The 25,773-nt window shown below is 48.4% G+C and overlaps 1 protein-coding gene across 1 annotated transcript; it reads left to right on the plus strand.

Annotated features, from left to right (window-relative positions):
- Positions 1–1,781: 1,781 nt before the first annotated feature.
- Positions 1,782–25,390, plus strand: Pelp1 (proline, glutamate and leucine rich protein 1). Its single transcript, XM_005002129.4, has 17 exons — positions 1,782–2,152; positions 5,414–5,478; positions 5,850–5,955; positions 9,017–9,166; positions 9,381–9,452; positions 19,853–19,912; positions 20,153–20,303; positions 20,492–20,621; positions 20,760–20,847; positions 21,504–21,592; positions 21,672–21,788; positions 21,893–22,040; positions 22,165–22,324; positions 23,084–23,139; positions 23,304–23,510; positions 23,612–25,114; positions 25,252–25,390. Exons 1-17 carry the CDS (start codon positions 1,904–1,906, stop codon positions 25,342–25,344), a joined length of 3,444 nt encoding a protein of 1,147 aa, XP_005002186.2. The 5' UTR covers positions 1,782–1,903; the 3' UTR covers positions 25,345–25,390.
- The last annotated feature ends 383 nt before the right edge of the window (positions 25,391–25,773 follow it).

The following is a 25,773-nucleotide window of genomic DNA, read 5'->3' on the forward strand; positions in this document are numbered from 1 at the left end:
GTGTTGGGACAGTAGATAAGGTACAGAGCACTATACTAAAGCTGGCAGAGGTATAAATTAATGTAATCTTTCTAGAGGGCTTTTGCCAGTACCTATCAATATTAAAGACAGGCATTCTTGCTAGGTGTAGTGGTTTATATCTGTGATCCCAGCACCCTGGGAGGCTGAGGCAGGAGGAGTGTAAGGTGTTTTTTTTTTTTTTTTAATTGTAAGATTGAGCCTGGGATGGACAATCTAGCAAGATTCTGTCTCAAAAACTAAAAAAGAGATGAGATGTAGCTCAGGGCTAAGATTCTAGGTTCAGTCTCTGACACTGCAAAAACAAACATCAGCAACAAAACAAACAAAAACCAATTACCATGGCAGCAAAAGACAGGCATTCTCCTTCATCCAAAGCCATTTATTTAATCAACTCAACAAATGTTTACTGAGCGCCTATTTATGTGTAGGGAAGCATTGGTCCTGGTGATGGAATAAAATAATGAAGATGAGGACTCTCTTACAGAGTCTGTATTTTACTTTGTATTTTAGACACAGAGATGGTCAATATATTAAAAAGGGCCCAGCATCAGCTGGGCGTGGTGTCACATGCCTGTAATCCCAGCACATGGGAGGCTGAAGTAGGAGGATCAACATAAATTCAAGGCTGGCCTAGGACAAATAGTAAGACACTCCCTCAAGGGGAAATAACAAAAACCAACTCAGTAAATAAGGAAGTAAATTTGTGGAGTGCAGGGTGATCTTGAACTCACTGCGTAGCCCAGGTTGACCTAGAGTTGCAGGATCTTCCTGTCAACTGAGCCTGCCCTAGTGGTGGTATGTTTTATGGTCAGAGGTAGATCTGGGTTAGATTGTGTGTATTTTAGTGGGCCTAAGAGAGGTAAGATTTGGTTTTCTTCACATTTGGAAGCCACTGAAGAAGGTCTTAAGGTGGGAGTAACAAGAATCGATTTACGTTAGAAAAAGCCACGTTTTTGGCTGCTCTGTGCCATAGGTACCACACATTACCAGAGGGAGGCAGAAAGCAATGAAGAGGGCTTTGTAAGAAATTACTGTAAGAGGCCAAGTGAGAGAGAGCGGTCATGGGGTCATTTGGATCAGAGTGGCCCTAGAGGTGTGAGGAACATTAGCCTGTTGGTTCAGTGTATTTTGGAAGCTGAATGTCCGGACTTGGAAGAGGATTTTGGGATTTGAATCTAACAAGCAATACGTACAAATAGTGGCCATCACCAATCGAGCTATTAAATCATGGCACATCCATCTCCTTTTTACTACGCAGTTTAAGACGTCCACTCTGAACGAAAAAAGCCAAGCGCATACCATATTCTTACCAAATAGACTCTATACTTAACGAGTCTGTGTACAGACTAGTATTTGGAAAGCGTACTACCTAGGAGGTCCTTGGGCGTCAGAGGGGGTTTTTATTTTTACTTTAGATGCCTCTGGATGTTCGAACTCGTTCTAGGGCGCGTATATTGTATCGTTTCCCAGGGTGGAAATGTAGCTTAAAATGTCTGATTCTAACACGGAGGCTCAGCTCCTTAGGTATGACTAAGCTTACAGTGGAGGTGTCTCAGGACTCCACTTGGGGCAAATCTTTCAGACTTCCGCGCCGTTTGTTCAAACCACGTGCCCGCAGACACCACTGGTCAGCCTCATGGCCCCGCCCCTTTCCCCGCCCCTAATCCCTCCCGCCCCGCCCCGCCCAGTCGACCACTCCAGCACACCATCCCAGCTAACGTCCGACGCGCATGCTCCCTCTCAGCCAGCCTGAGTCCCGGAACCCACCTCCGTTCGCACAGTGCGCAGGACCGCAGCCCCCTCCCCACGCCCGCTCACCTAGAGGCGTCGGGCGCGGTGTGTTTGCGTCATCGCGCCACGCCACCAGCAGAGCTGGGGGAAGATGGCGGCAGCCGTTCTGAGTGGACCCTCGGCGGGCTCCCCGGCTGGGGCTCCTGGCGGGGCTGGGGGTCTCTCGGCGATGAGCTCGGGCCCGCGTCTCCGCCTGCTGCTGCTGGAGAGCGTTTCTGGGTTGTTGCAGCCACGAACGGGGTCCAGTGTTGCTCCTGTGCATCCCCCAGTCTGCTCGGCCCCACATTTGCCTGGGCTCATGTGCCTCCTGCGGCTGCATGGAACTGTGGGCGGCGCCCAGGTAAGTCGGAGCTTCTACCTCCAGCCCTCAGGCAAGGTTGGCTGGATACTTGTGCGCGGGGCTTGATTACCCTGTACTGAAGCTGCAGTGGGGAGGGTGAGGGGAGGGCAGCTGAGAGCAGGCAGCCATCATTCCGAACGAGAGTCACGTATTTGTCTTTTATCCGCCGTTACTCCAGGGAAGAGATTAGGGCCCCTTTCTCTATTTTTAGGCAGGTAGGTACTCAGGAATATATTTAGTTAAAGGCCAGGTCACTCGTTAGCTAAATGATCTTCAGCCTCTTTCTTTCTGGAGATAATTTGTTTTAGGGATAATTTTCACAGGGTTAGTGAACGTATTCAAAATGTAAATTTTACCAGGCTTTTACTGGTGATCTCATGGTGGTGATCTCGTCCTACCTTAGCCTTCCAAGTGCTGAGATTGCAGGTGTGCACCACGGTGTCCAGCCTCAGTGCAGTTTCTATATTGGATTACGGTAATAATCTTCGAACTGGTCTCTTCATAGTTTGTCCTCTTACACCGTTCTCTGCACAGTAACTGAACTGAACTTTTTACAATGAAGTCCTACTTGCTGCTTTTAAAAATCCTTGCCAGGTGTGGTGGCGGATGTAATCCCGAAAGTTGGGAGGCTGAGGCAGGAGGATCGTTGTGAGCTCGACACCAGCGTGCAATGCATAGTGATACCCTGTCTCAAAAAATACCAAAAAATTTTTTTTGTTTCTTTAGTTAGGGTATGGTGGTGGCAGGTAGAAGGGGACTTGTTTTTCTCAAAGTTTTTATGCTTGCTCTTTGCTTGGAATGCTTTCCTGAACTGCCTCCTAGACCCCTCCAATTCTCTGCATATTTGTTAATGCCTCTAGGAAAACTTTGCTGATCACCTATGATTTAACTGATTCCTATTCCACACTTTTTAGAATTTTCTTATACATACATTATATACAACTTCCTTTACCCATACTTGTACAACTGCGCTTATATATGTTTTTGAATATAATTGCCAAAAACTTTAGAGGCAATTTCAGGCACACACCAATACTTCAAACCACATTATCCTATGCTGTTTCTATCATCCAAATTTAACCACATTTTGTCAGTTTGTTTCCTTCCTATCCAACTTTGCCTTGGTTTCAAGCTCCACCCTTCCCAATTCCCAAAAAAGAAAGAAGTTCATGGTCAAATTTGAGGTTTCATGTTATTTGACCCATCTGTATCATTTGATACAGTTGATCATTCCTTCCTTTAAACATTATTTTAAAGCTGAGCCTAGTGATACTCACATGTAATCCCAGCTCTTCAGGCCACTGAAAAAGGAAATTTACAAATTGGCCTCTAGCCTTAACAAGATTGTCTCAAAATAAATAAAAAGGAATGGGGGTTTTGTTCAATACAAGACCATGGATTTGATTCTGAGTATGACAAGAAACAAAACCTGTCTTCCCTTGGGTTTTGCGATACCACTCTGAGTTGTCTTTATTACACTAGACATTCCTTGCCAGTCTTTTCGAGTAAAGGCTGAGTCCCACTTCTCTGATTATTATTTGTTTGAGTCCCCAAGGACTCTCTCCTTGTCTACTGTTGTTTGTTTGTTTTTGGCACTAGGGATTGGATCAAGGCCCTTGATAATGAGCTGTATCTCTCACCAGGAATTAGGTCCTCTGAGTTTGAGGAGGCATTCTGTTTTTTAATTTTGAAAATTTTCTTGAGACAAGGTCTTGCTGTGCAGTGCTGGCTGGCCTTGAACTCACTGTGTAGCCCAGGCCGGACTCAAATTCAAAGCAATCCTGCTAGCGTCCCTGAGAGCTGGGACTACAGGCAGGTATCACCATGCCCATCTTGAGGCATGCTGCTGGATGGGTTTTTGTTTGTTTTTGTGACTGGGGTTGGGGACAGGGACCTCGGGGCAGTGATACAGTGCCTGCCTGGCAAGTACCCTTCACATATTTTCATTATCACTACTATCATGCTCATTGGCTTGTGCTAGAGGGAAACATGCATGCTTTTTTAATCAGTATACCCACAGGGGTATAACCTTTTTTTTTTTTTTTTTTTTTTTTTTTGACATCTTCAACAGTATCTGTATATCTCATAATGCAAAACAAGCAAAAACAAACCAGGAAAACAGTGAATAATCCACACAGGTCTTGGTCTTTTGTACAGCATTGTGAGAAAGCTGCCATTGACTAATCCACACACCTGCATTTTATTACGCTTTTTGGTAGGCTTGTACAAAGGAATAAGGTAAGCATTCGGAGAAGATAGATCACAACTGAAGGGGGCTGCTAGGGTTTTTTCTCTCAGACAATGAACAAACTCGTGCACCTGTGTGTTGATAAATACTGTCATAGTAAGTCAAGTGTGGAATTTTCCATTTGTGTCATATTAGCGTTCAAAATGTTTTTAATTTTGGAGCATTTCAGATTTTGGGCATTCTGATTAGGAATGCTTAATCTGTATATATGTCATCAGTTTATGTTTTGTCTCCTCTAGCTAGAAAGTATGCCTCAGCACCTAAAACAAAGTCTCCCAGGAAGTAAGTGTTAAGTATATATTTATTGAGTAAATGAATGACTTTCCCTCCATCAGAGCAGAGGAGGGATCTTATTTATTTTACTTACTTATTTTTGTCTTCCTTTGCCTGACCCCTTGCATAAATAACTGTTCAGAAAGGATAAGGGGCACAAGCCATTAGGGAGGTGGAAGACCATCAGAGGAGTCTGGTCCTTCAGGTGACAGGGAGGTTACTTGGGGAGAGCTGGTGAGGACACTTCTTTCCTGGGGCCTCTTGCACATGAGAGAAGGGAGAATTGGAGGGAGGACTCCGGTTGAGTAGGGAGTAGGGAAGCCAAGAGTAGGATTAGAAAGAGGAAGATTTTTTTAGGGGTGAAGGAAGGGTAGGGAAGAGTTCAGTGTCCATTCAAGCATTTCTGGGTGTTTTTCTCTATGCATGGTGCTGTCTAGCATTGCAGAAGTGAAGCAGACCTGTAGAATTTTGGCCCTCCTCTGTTAGCTCTGATTTGTGAGGTAGGACATGGGAGATGGGGCCAGGCAAGCTAGAACTTGAGCAGTTGATGGACAGGCTACTGGGTTTGTTAGTCATAGGGAAAAAGGAAAGGGGTTAAAGGCCTTAAGGGCTAACCTTTGACCTCAGAGAAGGTATAACTTCAGAAAGGCTTTGCAGGCACCAGGATGGGAGAGTTTGGAGAATTGTGTCTCTGTCTCTGCTGTCCTATTCTGGGCTCATTGCTGTTTTCTTTCTTGCAGAACCTTTCTGCTGTTGGGGCGTTAGTGAATCTCAGTAATGCCTGTCTCAGTTCCATGAAAACTCGGTAAGTCTTACAGCATTTTTCCCCAGGGGGATGTTCCATTAGGAACTGGGCTGTATGTGCATCTGTCTCTCCATTGTTACCCCTCCATGGGTTCAAGAGATTTCTGAATTCTCAGGAGGGTTGGATGTTTCATTCTTTTGTGAGCTCACCTGAATCAAACACACTCTTTGCAGCTCCTAAATTATGTGTTTTCCACTGGGGATTAGTCCTGCTCCCTTCCTTTCTTGTTGCTCCTGGTGTTTCAGGAGGGAAGGAATCACAGCGAGTCTTAGGGTCAAGTTTCACTGTGGCCCATCAAGAATGAACGCACAGTCCCGGCTTTTTTGTGAGGTATTGGTATTACTCTTGGTGTTACTCTTCCTGGTTGTCAGGTTCGAGGGCCTGTGTCTGCTGTCCCTACTGGTGGGGGAGAGTCCCACGGACATGTTCCAGCAGCACTGTGTCTCCTGGCTTCGGAGCATTCAGCAGGTATTGCAGGTAAGGGTTTTACCGTTTATCACTACCTACCTCCCCATTCAGTCCCCCATCGTAGCACTGCTCTGTTCTTTGTGGCTTGGACTTTTAGTTCTGAGAATAGAATGATTAAAGGTTAGGTTTTTTGTTTTTTTTGTACCGACAGCTGACTCAGATCTCAGGCTTGCCAGGCAGGTGCTGCGCTGCAGAGCTATGTTCCTGGCCCCTAGCGGTAATTTCTTGATAGTGAGAGGATAAGTTTTGAATAGTAACATTTTTTTGAACTTTTGTTGGGTTTTTTTTGAGACACGGTCTCACCTCTAATGCAGGTTGGCCTTGAACTTGTGGGGACCCTCCTGCCTCTGCCTCCCAAGTGCTGGGACCTTTTGAACTTTTAAATCATCACATAGAAACATCGCTTTGAACTTTTTAATGTTTTCACTTGTTGACTTGTTTCAGTTCATCTGACTGTACATGCTGTGACCTTAGATAGCTTCACTTCTTCATTCTAATGAGTGATAAGTCTAAGTTCTTTTGTTTGGGTTCATTTCTCTTTTAACATTTAAAATCCATGCTCCCTTATGTTTTTACATTGATGACCTCTTCACTTACTTCATGAGCGTTTTCTGAGCTCAAGGAGCCAGCTGTGTGTTAAGTTCCAGGCACAGTGGTAAGATGTCCAGGGACCTTGTTGTCATAGTGCTTAAGTTGGGAAATTTTCTGTAAAGTGCTTGCTTACAGATAACAAATGTTTTAGACCATGAACTACATGGTTTCTGCATACTGTTTTCCATTCTTTTAAAAATACAAAAATGAGGCCGAGGATATAGCTCAGTGGCATAGTATCTGCCTGGCAAACACGAAATCATGATTTTGATCTCCAGTACAAAAAAATACATGTAGAATATGTAAATATATGTTATCAGTCAGCTGGGCGTGGTGGTGTATGCTTGTATTCCCAGCACTCAAGAGGTTGAAGCAGGGTTGTCTTGAGTCCAAGGCTAGCCTGAACTACATAAGGAAACCCTGTCTCAAGCAAAAAAAAAGACCCATTCTAACCACACACTGTGGACCATGCAAAAATAGGTACTCACTGTCCATAGTTGGGTGATTTTTGTTTTGATGGAAGGTACTTCATTTAAGTAAAGATAAATGTGTTTGTGAGCCGATAAGATGAAGCAGGTTCTGTGGTAGCTAAGAGTGTAGCTTGGCAGCATGTATCTGAAGAATCTATCCTGTCTGGAGCACGGTAGTGGAGATTGGGATCAGGGTTCAGGGAGAGCTTTCATAAATTGGTCAGTAGTTAAATGGCTGTAAAGTGTTCTAGGAGTGCACCAGCTCTGACAGACCAGGAGCTTGGCCATTTGGCTAAGGGTTAGGTAGACATAGAGCTGACGTTAGGCAGCATGGGGAGCTAGTCAGGTATGGTCTTTTCAGACATGCTAAGGATTTTGGTTTTTATTTTCAGAGCAGTGGATCAGAGATTTTCAGTAGGTGTCATCAGAAGTCTAGAATCTGGGGTGTGCAATATGGGGGGTGGCATCTGCTAAGGGCCTTGTTGCTTCATCATAACATGATTTTGGGGGAGTACATACAACCCATAGCAGCAGTGACAAGGAAATGCAGTATCATTTTTCATTTGAAAATATCACTCTGGCTGTTGTGAAAGCAGAGACTGTAGAAGGTTATTAAAGTGATGGAGAGCATTCGTGGTACTTTGGACGAGGGCGGTAAGAGAACTACGTGAAAGAAACAGATTTGGGAGACACACAGAGGCAGAGGAGGCAGCACTGATCCTGATTAGTGTTAGGGAGAGGGTATCACTCGTGTGACTTGTGGCCTTCAGAATACTGTACGAGAGCCAGGCTCAGAGGGGTTGGGGGAAAATACCACCACGAGGGTGGCCCTCGGATTTCCACAGAAGCCTTGCAGTGAAAATCCCCAGTGTGCTCTGCTGGAGGTGACCAGGTGTCCAGGTGTCCATGGAGCCATGGGCGGGTGGGGCTCCAGCCGACCTTTTTGTTTTCTCTGGAGACAGAGTCTCTGTGTTTCTGACTGGCCTGTGGTGAGCCCCGCGTTAGCCTGCAGAGTGCTGAGGTACAGATGTGTGCCACCACACTTGGCTGTTCAGCTGGTTTATAAAGGAATCTTAGTTAGCTGTTAAATTGAGGATGAGGATGATATATCAAGGTGAATCCCGTATGACTGGAGTTTTAAGGTGCTCTGTACTTTATGGTCAGGTAAAGGAGAAGAAAGAGAATGGGAACAGTTGGACAGAGAAGCAAGCTGAGGTGGCTTCAGTTTTCGTAGGCAAGGCCACACAGAGGTAGCAGTGGTGGGAGGAATTGGGACTTAGAAGTGACAGAGAAGGTTTGAGTAGCAAAGAATTTGCCACAGAGAACCGCGGAATTGCCGGTCACTGTTGAGGGCCTGTTTTTAGTTTATAGGTTCTCTGGCTTTTTTTTTTTTGGTGCCAGGAATTGAACTCAGGACCTCGCACTTGCCAGGCAGGTGCTTGTGCTGCTGAGTTACATCCCTGGCCCTGCTTGCTTTTTTTAAATAAGTATCTTCTTTTGTTGGCATGTGGCACATGGCAAGTGCTGTTTCCTGAGTTAATACTACTTTTCCTTCTATGTCCAACCCCACCAGTCATCTGTGATTAGGAGGGCAGGGTGAGTCTGCTCAAAGCAAGCTTGGAGGGAGGGAACAGTTTTATTGTGGCCTAGATTTAGTTTTCAGTCTGAAAAGTGCCCTTCTCCGTTGACAGCTGGCAAAGAGAGGATGAGAGGATCAGAAAACCCTTAGATCTTCCAGCTAGCCTGCTCTTTGAGTTGCAGCTTTGTTTCTTTTTTTTCCAAAATTCCTGGGACCCTAGACACCTTTAATCCTGAACACCTGTCTTTTTTGTAGACAAATACATTCCTTTCAGAACATGTTTTCTGTGCTTTTTCTGTAGAGATAGTGGATTTGATGGTGCTGTTGACCTTAACCCCGTGTTTCTCAAAAGCCTCATGTTGTTGTGCCTCCAGTCCCTCCTGTCAGTGACAGTGAAGGTGAGGTTGGCAGCAGGGCTGTTGTTGCTTAGTCCCAGGATCCTCCACCCACCATGGAGTTGGCTGTGGCTGTCCTGAAGGAACTGCTCCGATACGCAGCCCAGCTTCCTGCACTGTCTCGGGACATCTCTGTCAACCACCTCCCTGGCCTTCTCACGTCGTTGCTGGGCCTCAGACCAGAGGTGAGACCCTTACCGGTCCTCTACCCTGTGACGACTCCTTCGTGCTGTCGGGGCTAGATCATACAGTGGAAGCCAGTGGGGAATAGAATCAGGGAGGCAGGAAGAGGAAGGGCCCAAACTGCGCACTGTAGAGAGGGACTTTCAGGATGGTGGTAAGATGGACAGGTGTGGGGTCGGGGAGCGCCCTCCTGTGTGACGTTCTCTTTTCCCACAGTGTGCGCAGTCAGCGCTGGAAGGAATGAAGGCTTGTATGACGTATTTCCCTCGGGCTTGTGGTTCTCTTAAAGTAAGTATTCATGGAAATTCTTCTGCTACAACATAGCCTTCCTCGCCCTCCTACCTCAGATTAAAGCCAAGCCTGGAGTGGGCCAGGGCCTTCGTACTGAACTACACCCTCAGCCCTTTTTTTCGTTGTTTATTTTGAGGCGGAGTCTCATGAAGTTGCTAAGTTCCCAGCCTGGGCTTGAACTTTTCTGTTTTTGGTACTGGATATTGAACTCAGAACGTTGTGCTTGCCAAGCAGGTGCTGTGCCAGCAGCATGGGTTCAAACTTTTGAACCTTCTGTCTGGGTCTCCCGGACTCTGCCCCAGCATAACTGGCCGGTCGTTCCTGAGATTTCTACACACCTTTCTCAGCAGTTACAGTGGTAATTCCTTGGTGCACCTGTTTAATTTTCACTGATGGAGAAACCAGCATAGTATTTTTCTGAAGATCAGAGGGCATCAGAAGCTGTGTCTGTCTGCTGCCGTGGCCTCAGCTGTACCCCACAGAGTCTTCCTTTTCTTTCTTCCCTGCCTGCTTTGAGTCTGGAAGGACCCACCCATGTTTCTGTCATTCTGTTTTACTTTGTTTCTGAAGCGATTATAGCTTCTTTCAGGAAGGCTTTCTGACTTAGTGTTTCTCTAGCACAATGAGTTGGTGACTCATACAAGGTGACAGAGAGTTCAGCAGCACCTACAGCTCACCTACAGACAGTGGGGTGTGTGTGGGGCACCTACAGCTCACCTACAGACAGTGGGGTGTGTGTGGGGCAGGCAAGGGAAAAACTTGTAAGAGAGTTAAGTCTATTCTCAAGGAGATGCAGTAACAGTTCCGAATGGTTTATAATTCTACTAAAGCAGTAGGAGCTACACAGCCGTTTCTGATGGGTGTGTTTGGTGCTTGTTGTGTCATCCGTACCTGAGATCCCCTGGGGTGGATGTTCTTGTTTATTTGACCATACTCCATTGTGGTCAGTGACCCCCGGGCACCTGTTTACCCAGATGGAAGCAAAACCTGTGTTTTGGATTGAACCCAGGCATTGTGCATACTAGGCAAGTGCTCTAATAGTGAGCTACATCCCCAGCCCTGTTTACTTTTTATTTTGAGATAGAATCTTTTTCCTGTCTCATTCTTCTGAGCGGCTAGGATTATAAGTGTGTGCCACGAACTCAACTATATTAAATTGATTTTTCATGACTTGTGTCATTAATGGCACTTGGCCCTCTGTATTATTATATATTCATTTATTTGCTGTTCTGGAGTTGAACCCAAGGTGTTTGCACTGAGTTCTATATTCAGCCCTTTTTAAATTTTTTATTTTGAGTTAGGATCTTGCTAAATAGGCGAGTTACTCAGGCAGGACTCACGCTTGTGATCCTCTTGTCTCAGCCTCCCAGAGTGCTGGAAGCACCACCATGCTTAGCTGGTATTATCATTTATGGGAGTGTTTGCCATTCAGATTGTCTTGAAAGTAGAGCTAGTTTTGTGACCAAATCAAGAAAGTAAGTTCTTCAGGAAAAAGGAAGCCAGTGTTTAGTGGGTGCCTACTCTGCTAGGCCCTCTGTAGTTACTGTCCTAAAGTACTTAAAAGAGGTGCTACAGTACAGGAGCCCCCCTCCCCCAAGTTTCACTTTTCCAGGTTCCCGTTACTCAGGTTCAACTGGGCAGCAAAACTAGCCCTTATTTATCTGCCTTCCATACAATTTCATAGATAGGAGATTTGTTTTTTCTATAGGTCACAGCAATTTCAGCATACAAGTTTGCCCTTCTTAAGTAAAGAACTTTCATCTTTGCACTTAAAGGAAGTGCTTTATGGCTTCTCTCTGGCATATCTGAATTGCCAGCATCACTACTCTTGTGCCTTGGGGCCATTATTAGTTAAAATAAAGGTTACTTAAACATAAGCACAATGGCACAACAGAATGGTAGCAGATGACCACAAGATGCTGTATGGAGAGAGTGTGGCACCTCAAGACTCCAAGAGTGGTCCCCCGCCCCTAATGCCCCTTCGGCAACTCTCAAAAACAACAAGACAGAAAAAATAGAAAAAGAGAAGTGCTTTATTTTAGCTGGTACCCAGCGGTGTCAGTCAGGCAGTTAATAGACTGAGCACCCGAAGCGAAGGAGTCTGAAACTTTTGAAGGCAAAAACAGCAAAGTGAGGGGGGTGGTTGTGTTGGTGGGTGTCCTTTGGAAAGCTCTCAAGCATAGTTTTGGGTACAGCTTGACCTGGGGGCTTTTTACGTACGTACATGTTTTTAACATAAGTACAAGGTTGTGGTTTTTTGTGGTGGGTCATTTCTTGGAACAGATGTTTCCATCAGGACAAACAATTTTATCATCTTTTATGGAGCAGTTGGGGATGGGGAAGGTTCGGTGCTTTACAGAACAGCAAGGCTGCAAAAGGAACTGGTTAGCAGGTTACAACATTCCCCGCTGATTTTAAGGCAATAAGCCAAATCTTTGGTTTATTGTTTAAGAAGGAACCATTTCATATTGGCATCTGGACCATTCCAGTTGGAAATGGTTTCACAGCCCCAGTATGGGCAAAAGAATTCACTCTCTGGATTCTTTGAGCAATAATCATTGAAATATTTGACTTGTCTTGCTGGCCAGTCCACTATTGAATTTGCATGAGGGCATAGATACCAAGGTGTAGACTGTAAAGTCTTTTGACCTTTTGTAGTCCCACATAATTGCTTTCTCATGTTGATTTTCCAACCCCCAAAATGCATTGCCATCCCCATAGGGAGTCTACCTCTCTTATGTTGTCTGAACCAAGTAGAACACAAGGATCCAATGATATAATCCCATGGACTGTTGTATTTGAGACTAACTTTCTTCCTGTAAAATAGTAATGACCCATGTCCCATAATTTGAGTTATGGTTTACCCCTAGTGAGAAAGTTATGAAAATAAAACAGGTTACAATTTGAGTCATAATAGCCAGAACAATTAAGGACATTTGGTTAATTTTAACTTTAGGGGGTTACCAGTCTTTTGTATAGTCCACTTATCTTGGGATGACTCGATGCCTTTTTTGTCTGTGGCCTGAATTACTTTGATGTGGGAGTGGTGAATCCAAGGAATCTTAGCGGCCACCTTCACTGCAGTGGGGGTGCTAAGCATCACAGTGAAAGGTCCCTCCCAGCGAGGCTCAAGAGACTTTCGATGATGATGCCTGATGAGGACAAGTGCCCTTGGTTCAGCTGTGGGCTCAGAGTCTTAATTTGAATAGGTGGTGGATAGAGGACAGAACCAGCTGGAGTGCCTGGTGGGACTTAATAAGATCTTGGTTAGTTAAATGTGCCAGTTTCTCCTCAGAGATCATAGGAATGAGTGGCGGAGGTCTCCCATAGAGTGCCTCGAAAGGTGACACTCCGGCCATGTAGGGGGTACAGCAGGTATGTAGGAGGGCAAATGGAAGGAGACTTACCCAGTTTTCTCCAGTCTCTAGAGACAACTTGGTTATCATAGTCTGTAAAGTTTGATTTGTCCTCTCTACTTGTCCTGAACTTTGAGGTCAGTACGTGCAATGGAGTTTCCAATTAATCGGTAATGTCTGTGTCAATTTTTGAGTTATCTGGGCTATAAAAGCCAGACCGTTGTCGGACCCCATAGATATGGACAGGCCAAATCTTGGGATAATCTCATAAAGGAGCTTTTTTAGTACAATGAGAGCTGATTCTGTCTTGGTTGGAAAAGCTTCTACCCAACCAGTAAAGGTGTCAATCATTACTAAGAGGTATTTATGCCCCTGCAGTTCAGGCTTTTTATGTCTGTAAAGTCAATCTCCCAATGTTCTCCTGGGATGGCTCCAAGGAAACATTTGGTCTCCATATAAAGTTGTCGTTTGGCATTTACCAGTTGGCACAGAGGGCCCTTAAGGCTTGCAGCTTGTGTCAATTTCATCAGCAGAGTAATAAAAAATTTCTCCCGAAAAAGTTCTGCAAGCTTTGTTCCTCCCAAGTGGGTGGCTTGGTGTGCTTGTCCGATGAGTTCTCGGCCAAGTGCTTCTGGCAATAGAACTCTTTGTCTGGTGATTGGTACCAACCCCCAGGGAGGTCAGGTTTTGCTTGAAGCTGGGTTGCCAAGTAGAGGTCATTTTTGGTGTACACAGGTCCAGACAAGGTTGGAGGCATCAGCAATAGGGCAAGCACAGTCTCAGTCCCCACTGATTTTAAGGCAGCTTCCCTGGCTGCTGCATCTGCCAAGTTATTTCCCTTTACCACAGGATTATCTCCTTTTTGGTGGGCCTTACAGTGTATTATGGCCACCTTTTCAGGCAGCCACATTGCTGCCAATAAGTCTAGTATCTGAGGAGCATTTTTAATCTTTTGTCCTGCTGAGGTTAGTAACCTTCTTTCTTGATAAATAGCCCTATGGACATGCGTGGTGGCGGCAAAGGCATATCTGCTATCAATATAGATGTTTATGCACTTACCTTGGGCTAGCTTGAGGGCTTTTGTCAGGGCAATAAGCGGATCCAGGCATTGTTTCCATAGAATCTGAGTCTCTGTAGTAACTGTAGTTCATAGGTCTCTCTCTTGGGTTTGGCTCTTACCTCTTTGGCTCTGTCTCCACAGTATAACACACCACAGGAGATCAGACAATCTTAGAATGAGCTTAATATCTCAACACTAAATGCTTTTATCTCATTGTTAAGTAATACACTTTGCTCGTTACCATGACTGCACCAGCCGTACCACCTTCAGTGGCCCTTGGAGTGTTCACTTTCATATAACCATTTTTGCACTTACTCATTACTCCTCTAACATCCTCTCTAAATCTCATACTTCTTAGAATCTTCTGCCTTTTAGTTTACATGGATAGCTTCCTTTGGAAGAAAATAAAGGAGGTCCTGACGGTGAAAAGGAAGTCTAGTTTTGCCTTTACCTTTGGGCAGTCCTTTCGCCAGTGCCCCAACTCCTTACAGTAGGCTCGTTGCTCCTTGTCTCCTTGTTAGTTTTCCTTCTTTGAATTTGGTGTTACAGCCTTTTCACAAAGGAGCTCCAACACCTTTGTAACTTTTTATTGTTTGTTTCCTGCCAGTTCTCTGGATTATCAAAGACCTTATGAGCGATTTCTATCAGCTGACTAATAGGCATTCCCTCAAAGCCTTCTAACTTGTGCAATTTTCTCTTTGTATCTGGGGCTGACTGGGAGACAAAGGCGATATTAATAATGCCTTGCATTCTCAGGCGGACCAGGTCTATAGGGGTATAAAGTCGATAGGCCTCTAGAAGGTGCTCCAGGAACATGGAAGGGGACTCATGAGCCAGTTGCCTTACCTCTGACACCTTGGACAAGTTTGTGGGCTTTTTGGCTGCTCCACGAAGGCCACTCAGAAACAGCTGGCGATACTGGGCTAAAGCCGCCTAAGGTACCTTGGAATTGGGATCTCAGTCAGGGCAGGAAAGAGGGAAATAGTGTTCCAGTCACCAGAGGTCAGTCATCGGGTTTCCATCAGGGTCTAGGACAGCCTTTTGTCCTAGGGTGCTGATGTGAGTCCATTCTTCAGCTGTGAAAAGAACCCTGAGAATCTGCTGGCAATCATCCCAAGTGGGGCGGTGAGTTGAGAAAATAGATTCTAGCAGGCTAATGAGATTTTCTGGGTCCTTAGAAAATGAGGAATTTTGTCCCTTCCAATTATAAAGGTCAGAGAAAGGGGCATAGATAAATATGAGGCTCCCGGGTCATGGTGTTTGGGGACCTCCTGGAGGGGACATAAGGTGGAAGTGGAGTCAGACCGTGAGGGGTTGGCTTATAAGGGGCTCCGGCCGATGAAGGGGAGCAGTTGGTTTCTCAGGCGGGGGAGGCTGCTTGGACGCAGCTCGCCTGAGGTTTTGGTTTCTCTTAAAAGGTGTCAGGAGCGGTGCGTCTTCAGACTGTTGTTGATTAAAAACTTTAAGAAAACGTTTAATCCAAGGTGGAGAGTCATATATCAAATCAACCCATATTAAGATATAGACAGATTGATCAGGATGGGCCAGGGGACCAAAAACATACCTCTGGACTGCTTGCACTATTTCCAGGTCAAAGCTCCCGATGGGGGACCACTCAGGAACACCTTGAGGCCATTCTAAAGAAGCCAAAACTTGCAAGCGCCTGGGGTGAACAGGTTTCCCATACCCCTCAGTTCTCCTTTTAAAATCTTTAAAATGTTCCAGGACTAGACTCAGTGGAGTTAGTGGGATGGATGTACTTTGTCCCATTTTTGTCTCTTGTGATTCCTTGTGAAAGAAAAAGGTCAAAAGAAAGGAAGACAGCACACAAAAAGAGAAAAAGACAATGGACAGGACAACAAGACACAAGACTCTTTCTCCTGGGTTGGCAGATCATCTGGGATCTAGTAGGAAACTGTTATCACTTAACGCATAGCCGAAAGGATGACAGTTGTCTGTAAAACCAAAAAGGCCACATAAGATCGTTCTTACAGAGGATAACAGTCTATGTCAAACTAAGAAACCAATTGTCCTGTACAAATCAAAATTCAAGTGGACTACGAGGGTCCCAAATTGGAGGGCATTCCACTCCATCAAATTCATGCGCACAATTGAAATCAGAATGAAATAAGGGATACTCACAGTTAGAAGCAGCAGCGGTCAAAAGCCAAGAACAGTAAGGGGATTCCATGGGAGTTAGCTGAATAGGGAGGGTAAAAAGGGGCAAAAAAGAGAAAAGGGGGCTCTTGGAGTAATCCCGGACGAGCCCCCAAATGTGACACCCCCAGATGGTAGATCACCTAATATTGTGGTCTTACGTGTCTTTTTCATTGCATATTTTTCTAGGAATGTATTTTGCCATCTTGTTATGATTTGTTCTTCCCTATAATACAGAATACAGAGAGGATAGATATACATGCAGAAATTCACACATGGGAAGAATTTTTTAAACTATTTACGGGAACAGATTATATAATGTAAGATGTAATGAACAGATACTCTGAAGAAGAGACACTAACAAACCCAATGCTATTCCGTAGCATTATGATATAAAATCTAGTAATACTATTAATCACTGTTCACAGTGATATTAGTCTAGTCTCTTAAGTTCAATTTCAGCATTCAGTAAAGATAAGGACAGCTACTACGAAGAGAATGAGAAACATTATGGTAGTCATTAGTGTCTTCCTCAATGTCAGGTCTTGAAGACTTAAAAAGCTTCACCATCCTGTAATGATTTGATTAGTTCTATAATGTTCAGTATGTATTCAATGTGTGCGAAGATGGGGACAACTGTTTGGAAGAAAACTAGAGACAATTAGGTAGACAGTGAAGATCTCCAGTGGACTTGCTTTGAAATCTGTATTTCTTTAAATTGTTTCTTTTTGAACTGTTTTGTTCTGTTTTGATATGTTTAATCTTACCGTCTTTAAGATAAAAAACAAGTGTGTAGGACTGATAACCATATTAACTAAGTTTTTGTTGGATCACTGAGCAGAAATTTTGGCAGTGTCACTATTTGAATGTCCAGGATTCACAGACTCCCGTTATCAGCAGCCACGGTCTCAGTGCGACCTTGGATGTCCGGCCGTGCCTAGTACAGCGCAATGAGCATGTGGGGCTTCAGCTCTCCACCTGCACTCTTCCTTCCTCTTCCTAGTCTTATTTTTCCCTTCGGTTACTGCCTTGGTTAATAAGAATCGTTATCCATTCATCTGGCCCTCTCCATGTTGTCATGTTTTAGCATCTGATCTGATTTCTCCGCAGATACTCTGCACCCAGCCCCTAGCAAGCTGCCATTTTTTTCTCCCCTGATTTCCTTTCTAAATGTTTTGCCTTAGGGCTGGCACCATAGCTGGTCAGTATTCCGTAGGCTTTCCTTTATGCACCGCATGCTTCTGTCCCCAGAATAAAGTTATTCCTAGCCCAGGATTTAAGGCCTTGGTCTGCATGCTTGTTGGCATCATCTGTGTTTTTCCTCATTGTTGCTTCCTGTCTGGGTTTGTGATCTGGAGTCTAACCCTTCCTACCCTCAGCATTGTTCCCTGCTTCTCTGTTTTTGAGTGGGGGAGTGCCAGGTCTCATAGTTCAGGCTGTGCAGCCTAGGGTGGCTCCTAACTCGTGATAATCCTCCTGCATCAGCTTCCTACTGCTGGGATTACAGGTATGCACCACCACGTCCAGCTCTCCCTAACTCTTACGTCTCAGAATATAGAAATCCATCTTCCCTTATATCTATAGTACAGTGTTCTTTATTTTGCCTGGACCCTTCTCAAGAGTACTATTTAAAAATTCATAATACAAAATGCATAGGAACTACAAGGAAACTCGTTCTATTAAAAATAGTTTTACTGAAATATATATGTGTATTAACATTAAATGGTAAGGCTCTGTTTTAATGTAGGAGCTTTCTTGCTTTCTTGCTTTATTTTCCCTCTAGTCTTTCTGAGACAGGGTTCTGCTGTGCAGTTCAGGCTGGCCTTGAACTCACTTTGTAGCCTACACTGACCTGGAATTCACAGTAGTGTTTTGTCTCCACCTCAGGAGTACTGGGATAACAGGTGTGTGCCATTACACCCAGTCTAATGTAGGATCTTTAAGTTGAAAAGCATTCCTTCAGTGATAGGAGAGACATTGAGGTTGCATTTTATTACTTAAAAAAATTTTTTTTTTGTCTTTTTCCTTTTTATCGGTACCGGGGATCGAACTCACGACTGCCTTCTTGCAAGGCAGGCGCTTATGCCACTGAGCTAAATCCCCAGCCCCCTACTTACAAATTTTTAGAAGTAATTTTATTACTTACAGTGGCCTTACAGGGTACACAATTTACCTGGGAACTACATCTGCAGAGGTTAGGGAGCGTGAGGGGAGTCACATGCATGCACACACCCTGCCAGACCCGTGGACCAGTACCTTTATTGAATTCAGTGTTAATAGTTTTCTCTTGGACGGTGCTAATTACTGGATTTAAAACCATCAGGCGAGCGTTGTAGGAGGTCACGTGACTGAGAGGTGGTCTTCACTGTGGCCGGGCAGAGTGTGAGGACCAACAGGGCCTGTCTGGTGTGGGCTGGATCTGAAGAGCTGGTTTTCTTTTTTTTAAATTTTATTTAAAAGGAAAAAGAGAAAAAACAAAACAGAACAAAGCGGTGTAAGGGTACAAGTAATACAGAACTACAAAAAAAAAAAAAACAGTAAGAAATCACCAGTTAATAGATTATACATTATCATCTTAGAGATAGTTGCTCAAGTCTCAGTATCAAAGCATACAAAGTGAACATTCAAACAGAGAGACTGCAAACAGTTGTGTTCAATGATCCAACCAAAAACATTAATATGGTCAGCTATGTAACACCCCTAAACACACTCGCAGTTGTATCCTTTAGGAAGAGCTGGTTTTCATGACGAAGTTGTGTAAGGCACACATCTAAGTCACCCATGTTAAGGAGGTGGAAGGAAGCAGAGAACTGGGCACTGCCTGGGTCGTGGGGCCTGCCCTGATGCAACCTTTTATACGCACAGGGGACCCAAGGCCACGCACAGCCACAGGTCACCACCGATCTAGAGGTGGCTGCTGGAACCATTGTTCCTGCCTTTTTTCTTTTTGTTTGTTGCTTATTGAGGTGGAGTCTTGCTCTATCAGAGTAGCCTGGAACCTAACTGTGTAGCCCGGCCAGCCTTGGGCGCATGACCACCGCCTCCTGCCCTGTGCTTAGGAGTTAGTGATGTGTGTGGGAGGTATTTAAAGACAAGTTCGCAGGTATGATGTGAAACCAAAATCAGGAGTTCGTGGGACCCAGCTACTGCTGACACGATCGCTGTTTGTGCTCACCTTTGAAACGGACTCTGCATTTCATTTCTAGGTTAGTCAAAATGATGATGTAAGTTTTTTCTCCTTCTGTGTTCACAAGCCACTGTGATTTTACCCCCAAACAAATTGTGTCTCTTAGGTTATAAACAGTTTCACTCCAAGACCTTCTAATAGCAGGCAAAAAAAAGGCTTGCTGACTGGCAGGTGCTGCTCTGAGATGTGCTGCCTTTCTTCTGTTCCAGCAGACTGTTCTGTCCTGCTCGTGTCCCGTCCTCGTGCCTCTGTGTGGGTCCTCGCCTCTTAGTGTAGACCTTCCTTCCAGGGTCTAAGCTGGTAGGAGCGGGAGTATGAGATTGTGTTTTGGACTCTGTCCTCTTGGCTTGAGGGAGGTAGGTGACAGTCATCGTGAAAACACTGGCACGAGGGAGCACAGTTGTGTGTGGCTTCACTGGGCCTTTTGCTCGTAGACGGGAAGCTCAGGCACAGAGCTGACAATGAAGGGTGTCCTTATTCTGCTGCTGGGTTACTCCTGCCCGCCCAGCAGAGGTGTCGTGCTTCCCTCCTGTGTGTAGGAAGGAAGCCGCTAGGCAGAGTCTTCTGTTGGGGACGGATGGAAGGTGCATCTTGGCCTGGGAACTGGCTCATAGACTCTTACTCCCCCTTCCTTTAGGGCAAGCTGGCCTCGTTTTTCCTGTCTCGCGTGCATTCCTTGAGCCCTCAGCTCCAGCAGGTAAAGGGAAGGAGGAGAGGGACGGAACTGGGTTCTTAGCTGGGAGCGCTGGTTATGGTTCTTTCTTAGCTCCCTCCCTGTTTCCATTCCCCGGTCCTGACTTCTGCTCTTTGGGCCTCTCTGCCTCACAATCCCTTAACCTCCCTTTGATCGCCATGTCTTGCGCATTAGTGGGGTGGAGGGGGGGCCCTGTTGCTGGGCCAGGTTCCACCTGACCGGGTGTCTGCCCTTCCTTGGCAGCTGGCCTGTGAATGTTACTCCAGGGTTCCCTCGTTAGGGGCTGGCTTTTCCCAGGGCCTGAAGCACACAGAGAGCTGGGAGAAGGAGCTGCACAACCTGCTGGCCTCGCTGCACAGCTTGCTGGGGGCCCTGTACGAGGGAGCAGAAGCAGGTGGGCCAGGGCTGGTGGTTAGTAGAATGCACTGGAGGCTGGGCAGCAGAGGCTGGGAGGGCAGCCCAGACAGGTGGAGCAGGTGGTTTCCAGGCAAGATGGTGGGCACATACAGGGTCACCTACCACAAGTTGAGACGGGACTGGAGAGAGACCTAGAGGGTACACGGTGGTTCTGTTGCTGCCCAGCTCCTGTGCAGAGCGAAGGCCCTGGAGTGGAGATGCTGCTTTCCCACTCAGAAGAAGGGGATGCCCACGTCCTCCTCCGGCTTCGGCAGAAGTTTTCGGGACTGGCCCGCTGCCTGGGGCTGATGCTCAGGTGTGTGGGTGCTGGAGGGACCTGCTCTGGAGCAGGAGGGATGAGGGGAGCTTCGTGTCATCCTGGGAAGGAGGGGGAAGCGGGCATGCAAGGTCTTGCTGGGCCTGTATTGAGGGTCTTGGCTCTGCTTCTCTACAGCTCTGAATTTGAGGCTCCTGTGTCCGTGCCGGTGCAGGAAGTCTTGGATCTCATCTGCCGGATTCTCAGCGTCAGCAGCAAGAATATTGTGAGTGGGCTTTGTCTCTGTATGGATGCTGGGTGTTTAGGAAAGCTCTGTAACCTGAATGTCCTCAGTGTCATCCCTGAAGTTGTCTCAGATAAGATAGTTCTTAGCCAGTACTTGGGGGTCCCACCAAGGATGTAGCTCAGTAGTACGGTGCTTGCCTGGCAAGTGTGAGGTTTTGAGTTTGATTCCTGGTTCCCACCCCCACCCCCCAAAAAAAAAAAAAGAGAGAGAGAGAAATCACAGTATTCGGGAGCCTCAGTCAGGAGGCTCTCTGTGAGTTCAAGGCCAGCCGGAGCTCGAGAATGAGAGGCTAGCTCACCCCTCCCCCCCAAAAAAAAAGCAAAACAAGAACTGCTGCTTTCCAATACCGTGACTCCCTGCCTCCTGCCGTCATGGATTAGCTCGTGCAGAGCAGCACCACTGTGGCCATTGCTTCCAGAAGGCAGGGTGAATTTGGGGGTCAGGTGAGTTGTCACTGAGAGACTCGGCCGTCTCCCTTCCCTTCAGCCGAGACCGCCGTGGAAGGTGAGGCGGTGCTGATGAGGAGCCGTGGCCCAGGGTTGCAGTGTGCAGCCGCAGGTGTCTGCCCCGGCTGTGCTGCTGTCGCTGCAGTCCGCTCCCTCCCTTAGCCCTTCTGTTGCTGGTTTTTTCTCCAGAGCTTGCTTGGAGATGGGCCTCTGCGGCTGCTGCTGCTACCCTCTATCCACCTGGAAGCCTTGGACCTGCTCTCTGCTCTCATCCTCGCGTGAGTGGACTCGGGCAGGGTCTGAAGAAGGATCTGGGGCATGCCGATGTGAGGGTCACCATCCCATCTCTGCCCCCAGGTGTGGAGGCCGGCTTTTACGCTTTGGAGCCCTGATCAGCCGCCTGCTCCCCCAGGTCCTCAACGCCTGGAGCATTGGCAGGGATACCCTCTCTCCAGGCCAGGAGAGGCCTTACAGGTAATCGGGAAGGGGCAATACAGAAAGGATGAGAAAGCATGCAGACCCGTCAGGAGTCCAGCACCTCGCCTCTCCATTCATAATCTGCCCTCTTCACACCACAGCACCATTCGGACGAAGGTGTATGCTGTGTTGGAATTGTGGGTACAGGTGTGCGGGGCCTCGGCAGGGGTGCTTCAGGGAGGAGCCTCAGGAGAGGCTCTGTTCACTCACCTGCTCAGTGACATCTCCCCACCAGCTGATACCCTTAAGGTAAGTCTCACCTTAGTTCCTACCCCTGGCTTCATTGACCTCTGTCTTAATATACTTCCTTGCCAAACACTTTCCTCACTGACCTGCTTTTCTGTGTACCTCTGTGTGTATTTCTCTTTATCAGCTCCGCAGTCCTCGGGGGAGCCCTGATGGGGGTTTGCAAACAGGGAAGCCCAGTGCACCCAAGAAGCTAAAGCTGGACATGGGGGAAGCTGTGGCGCCACCCAGCCAGCGGAAAGGAGATAGCAATGCCAACAGCGACGTGTGTGCGGCCGCGCTGAGAGGTGGGTGAGCCTCCTGTGCACCCTGTAGTGCCAGGGTTACGGCTCCAGGCCATTTGGTGACGTGGAGGGTGTGCACGAGGCGGCAGAGGTTAGGAGAAGGTGCTGAACCAGCCGTGGGATCTGCGGTGGAAACGGGGTGGGACAGGCCTGTGCCTTCTTTACGCCAGGCGTAGGCCTAGCCCTTGGGGGAAACCCCGGCCTCTGAGGCTCCGCTCCTTGATGGGCAGGCTGCCCAGGGGGCTTCTTGTTCCGGTGCAGCCGTTGCTCTGTAAATGAGGTTAGTAGTCAGATGCTGTGTAGTCAGTTGGCAACTTTGCTTTGGGTCTCTCTCCTCTGTCCTACTGTCCTACCCCACCTGAAGGGGAGCGCTCTCAGCAAGTGTGTAAATGCGTGTGTGGAATGTCCTGCCTCCAGTGTACCCCTTAAGTATTGGCAGCAGCCCTGCATAGTGGAGGCCCTTTCTGACTGAGCTGGACACTCCCTGTGGGCTGTGTGCTCCTGACAGTGGTCCGCCCTCCCCTCTCCTCTCCCCTCTCCTCTGCCCTCTCCTCTGTTCTCTTTTTTTCTTGGCAGTCCTGGGAATTGAACCAGACCTTTTACGTTTTGGGTAAGTAGTTCACCACTGAGCTACGTCTGCAGCACTTGTTCAAGAGAAAGTCTTGCTGAGTGTCCAGCTCCAGCTCACACTTGGGGTCTTTCTGCCTCGTCCTCCTCATGCCCCATCGTGCCCTGCCCCTTACACACCATTCTCTTCCGCAGGCCTCAGTCGGACCATCCTAATGTGTGGGCCACTCATCAAGGAGGAGACTCACAGGGTTAGTGGGGCCTGGTCTCCCCGGAGCCTGGGGAGGGGGCTGCTGCTGTGTGCACCGGGGGTGTGTACCCCAGAAGGGGGTGCCCTGAAACCTGGGAGGAGGCTCTGGAGAACGGTTGGGTGCTTGAGGTGATGACGTTTCAGTGTGTTCTGTGTACTTTGCAGAGGCTGCATGATCTGGTCCTCCCCCTGGCCATGGGAGTTCAGCAGGGTGAGGTCCTGGGCAGCTCCCCGTACAGCAGCTCCTGCTGCCGACGTGAGCTCTACCGTCTGCTCCTGGCCCTGCTCCTGGCCCCTTCTCCTCGCTGCCCGCCTCCTCTCTCCTGTGCTCTTCAGGCTTTCTCCCTTGGCCAGAGAGAACACAGCCTCGAGGTAAGTGCTGAGCGTGCCCCAGTTCCCTCGGGGTCTCAGGCCCAGGCCCGTGACACTCTCTCTGCAGGGCTAATGCTCATGCTTGTCTTTTCTTTCCACAGGTCTCCTCTTTTTGCTCAGAAGCACTGGTGACCTGTGCTGCTCTGACCCACCCCCGAGTTCCTCCCCTCCAAACTGTGGGCCCTCCCTGTCCCACATCTTCCGCAGTTCCGCCTCCTGAGGCCCCATCTCCATTCAGAGCCCCACCGTTCCATCCCCCAGGCCCCATGCCCTCCGTGGGCCCCATGCCCTCCGCAGGCCCGTTACCTGCTGCAGGACCCATGTCTTCAGTAGGTCCAGTGCCCTCTGTGGGCTCCATGCCCTCGTCAGGTCCCATGCCATCTGGAGGCCCTGTGCCCCCAGCACGCCCGGGGCCTCCCGCCACGGCCAATCACCTTGGTTTGTCTGTCCCGGGCCTGGTTTCTGTTCCTCCTCGGCTTCTTCCTGGCCCTGAGAACCACCGTGCGGGTTCCAGTGAGGACCCTGTCCTTGCCCCTAGTGGGACTCCTCCGCCCACCATACCCCCAGATGAAACTTTTGGGGGGAGAGTGCCCAGGCCGGCCTTTGTCCACTACGATAAAGAAGAGGCATCCGATGTGGAGATCTCCTTGGAAAGTGACTCTGATGACAGCGTGGTAATTGTGCCCGAGGGGCTACCACCGCTGCCCCCACCTCCACCCTCAGGCACCAGTCCTCCCCCCGTGGCCCCTGCCGGGCCACCAACAGCCTCCCCTCCTGTGCCAGCCAAGGAAGAGCCTGAAGAACTTCCTGCCACCCCAGGACCTCTCCCTCCGCCCCCGCCTCCACCCGTCCCTGGTCCTGTGACACTTCCACCACCCCAGTTGGTTCCTGAAGGAACTCCTGGAGGGGCAGGACCCCCAGCCTTGGAAGAAGACTTGACGGTTATTAATATCAACAGCAGTGATGAGGAAGAAGAGGAAGAGGACGAAGAGGAGGAGGAGGAGGAGGAAGAAGAGGAGGAGGAGGAAGACTTTGAGGAAGAGGAAGAGGAGGAAGAAGAGTATTTGGAAGAAGAAGAGGAGGAGGAGGAGTTTGAGGAAGAGTTTGAGGAGGAGGAAGGTGAGTTGGAGGAAGAAGAGGAGGAAGAGGAGGAGGAGGAAGAGGAAGAAGAGTTGGAAGAGGTGGAAGACCTGGAGTTTGGTCCGGCGGGGGCCGAGGTAGAGGAGGAGAGTGGACCACCGCCCCCCACCCTGCCTCCCGCGCTGCCCCCTCCGGAGTCCCCCAGAGTGCCTCCTGAGCCGGAGCCCGAACCCGAGCTGCTGTTGGAAGTGGAGGAGCCCGGAACTGAAGAGGGGCCTGGGCCTGCCGAGACAGCCCCCACCCTGGCTCCTGAGGGGCTCCCCGCCCAGGGGGAGGTGGAGAGGGGCGGGGAGAGCCCCTCGGCAGGGCCACCTCCTCCAGAGCCAGCCCAGGAAGAGCCCTCTGCGCCCCCGGCCCTGCAGGAGGAGGAGACCGAGGGCGGCAGAGACAAGGTGCCACCTCCTCCAGAGACGCCCATGGAAGAACTGGAGACGGTGGCAGAGGCCACCGCTGTGCAGGAGAAGGTGAGTGGGCAGGGCGCGGACCTTCGAGCGGACGGCCGGGGCTGGGCTAGGAAGCTGCGGCCTGCTCCTCTGTGCGCGGGAGAGGGAGGGGAGGGGAGGGGAGACCCTTCTGAGCCTCATGTCTTTGTCCTTAAAAGGAGGAGGACGCCACTGCTGCCATGCTGGCTGATTTCATCGATTGTCCCCCTGATGACGAGAAGCCACTGCCTGCCGCGGAGCCTGACTCCTAGCTCCTTTCCACCCATCGCCTTGTTCCAATAAAGTTGCGTCCTGAGATACTGCTGCTGCTTCCAACTCTTGCCACACTCTGTCCCCAGCCGGGAACCTGGGTGGCTGCTGAGGTTTCCAAGGTGTCTGTGGCCTCCAGGTGGCCCCAGAAGTCTCCTGACTGCCTGCTGTCTCCGGTGGCCAGAGGAGCACCCGCCCTCGGCTCTCCTGCTTTACTCTTGAGATCTGGGTCTCTTCCGGTCAGTGTGGGCCACTTCAGCACTTAGGTTCAGGGCAGGCCGTGCCCGGAGGCCTGAGACCAGGGCCATGGGCTCGAGGTGGAGGCCTGGTAGTGTGTGAACGGAAGTGAAGTGCTTTGGAGATGTGGGGAAGGGAGTCATGTCTCCTAACTGCACACCTCCTGAAGGACTTCTTGTAGGGGCAGCATTTGA

This window comes from Cavia porcellus, unplaced genomic scaffold (genome assembly GCF_034190915.1).
Source record: "Cavia porcellus strain 051 isolate PalLab524CR breed Dunkin Hartley unplaced genomic scaffold, mCavPor4.1 scaffold_32, whole genome shotgun sequence".
In the NCBI taxonomy this organism is placed as follows: Eukaryota; Metazoa; Chordata; class Mammalia; order Rodentia; family Caviidae; genus Cavia; species Cavia porcellus.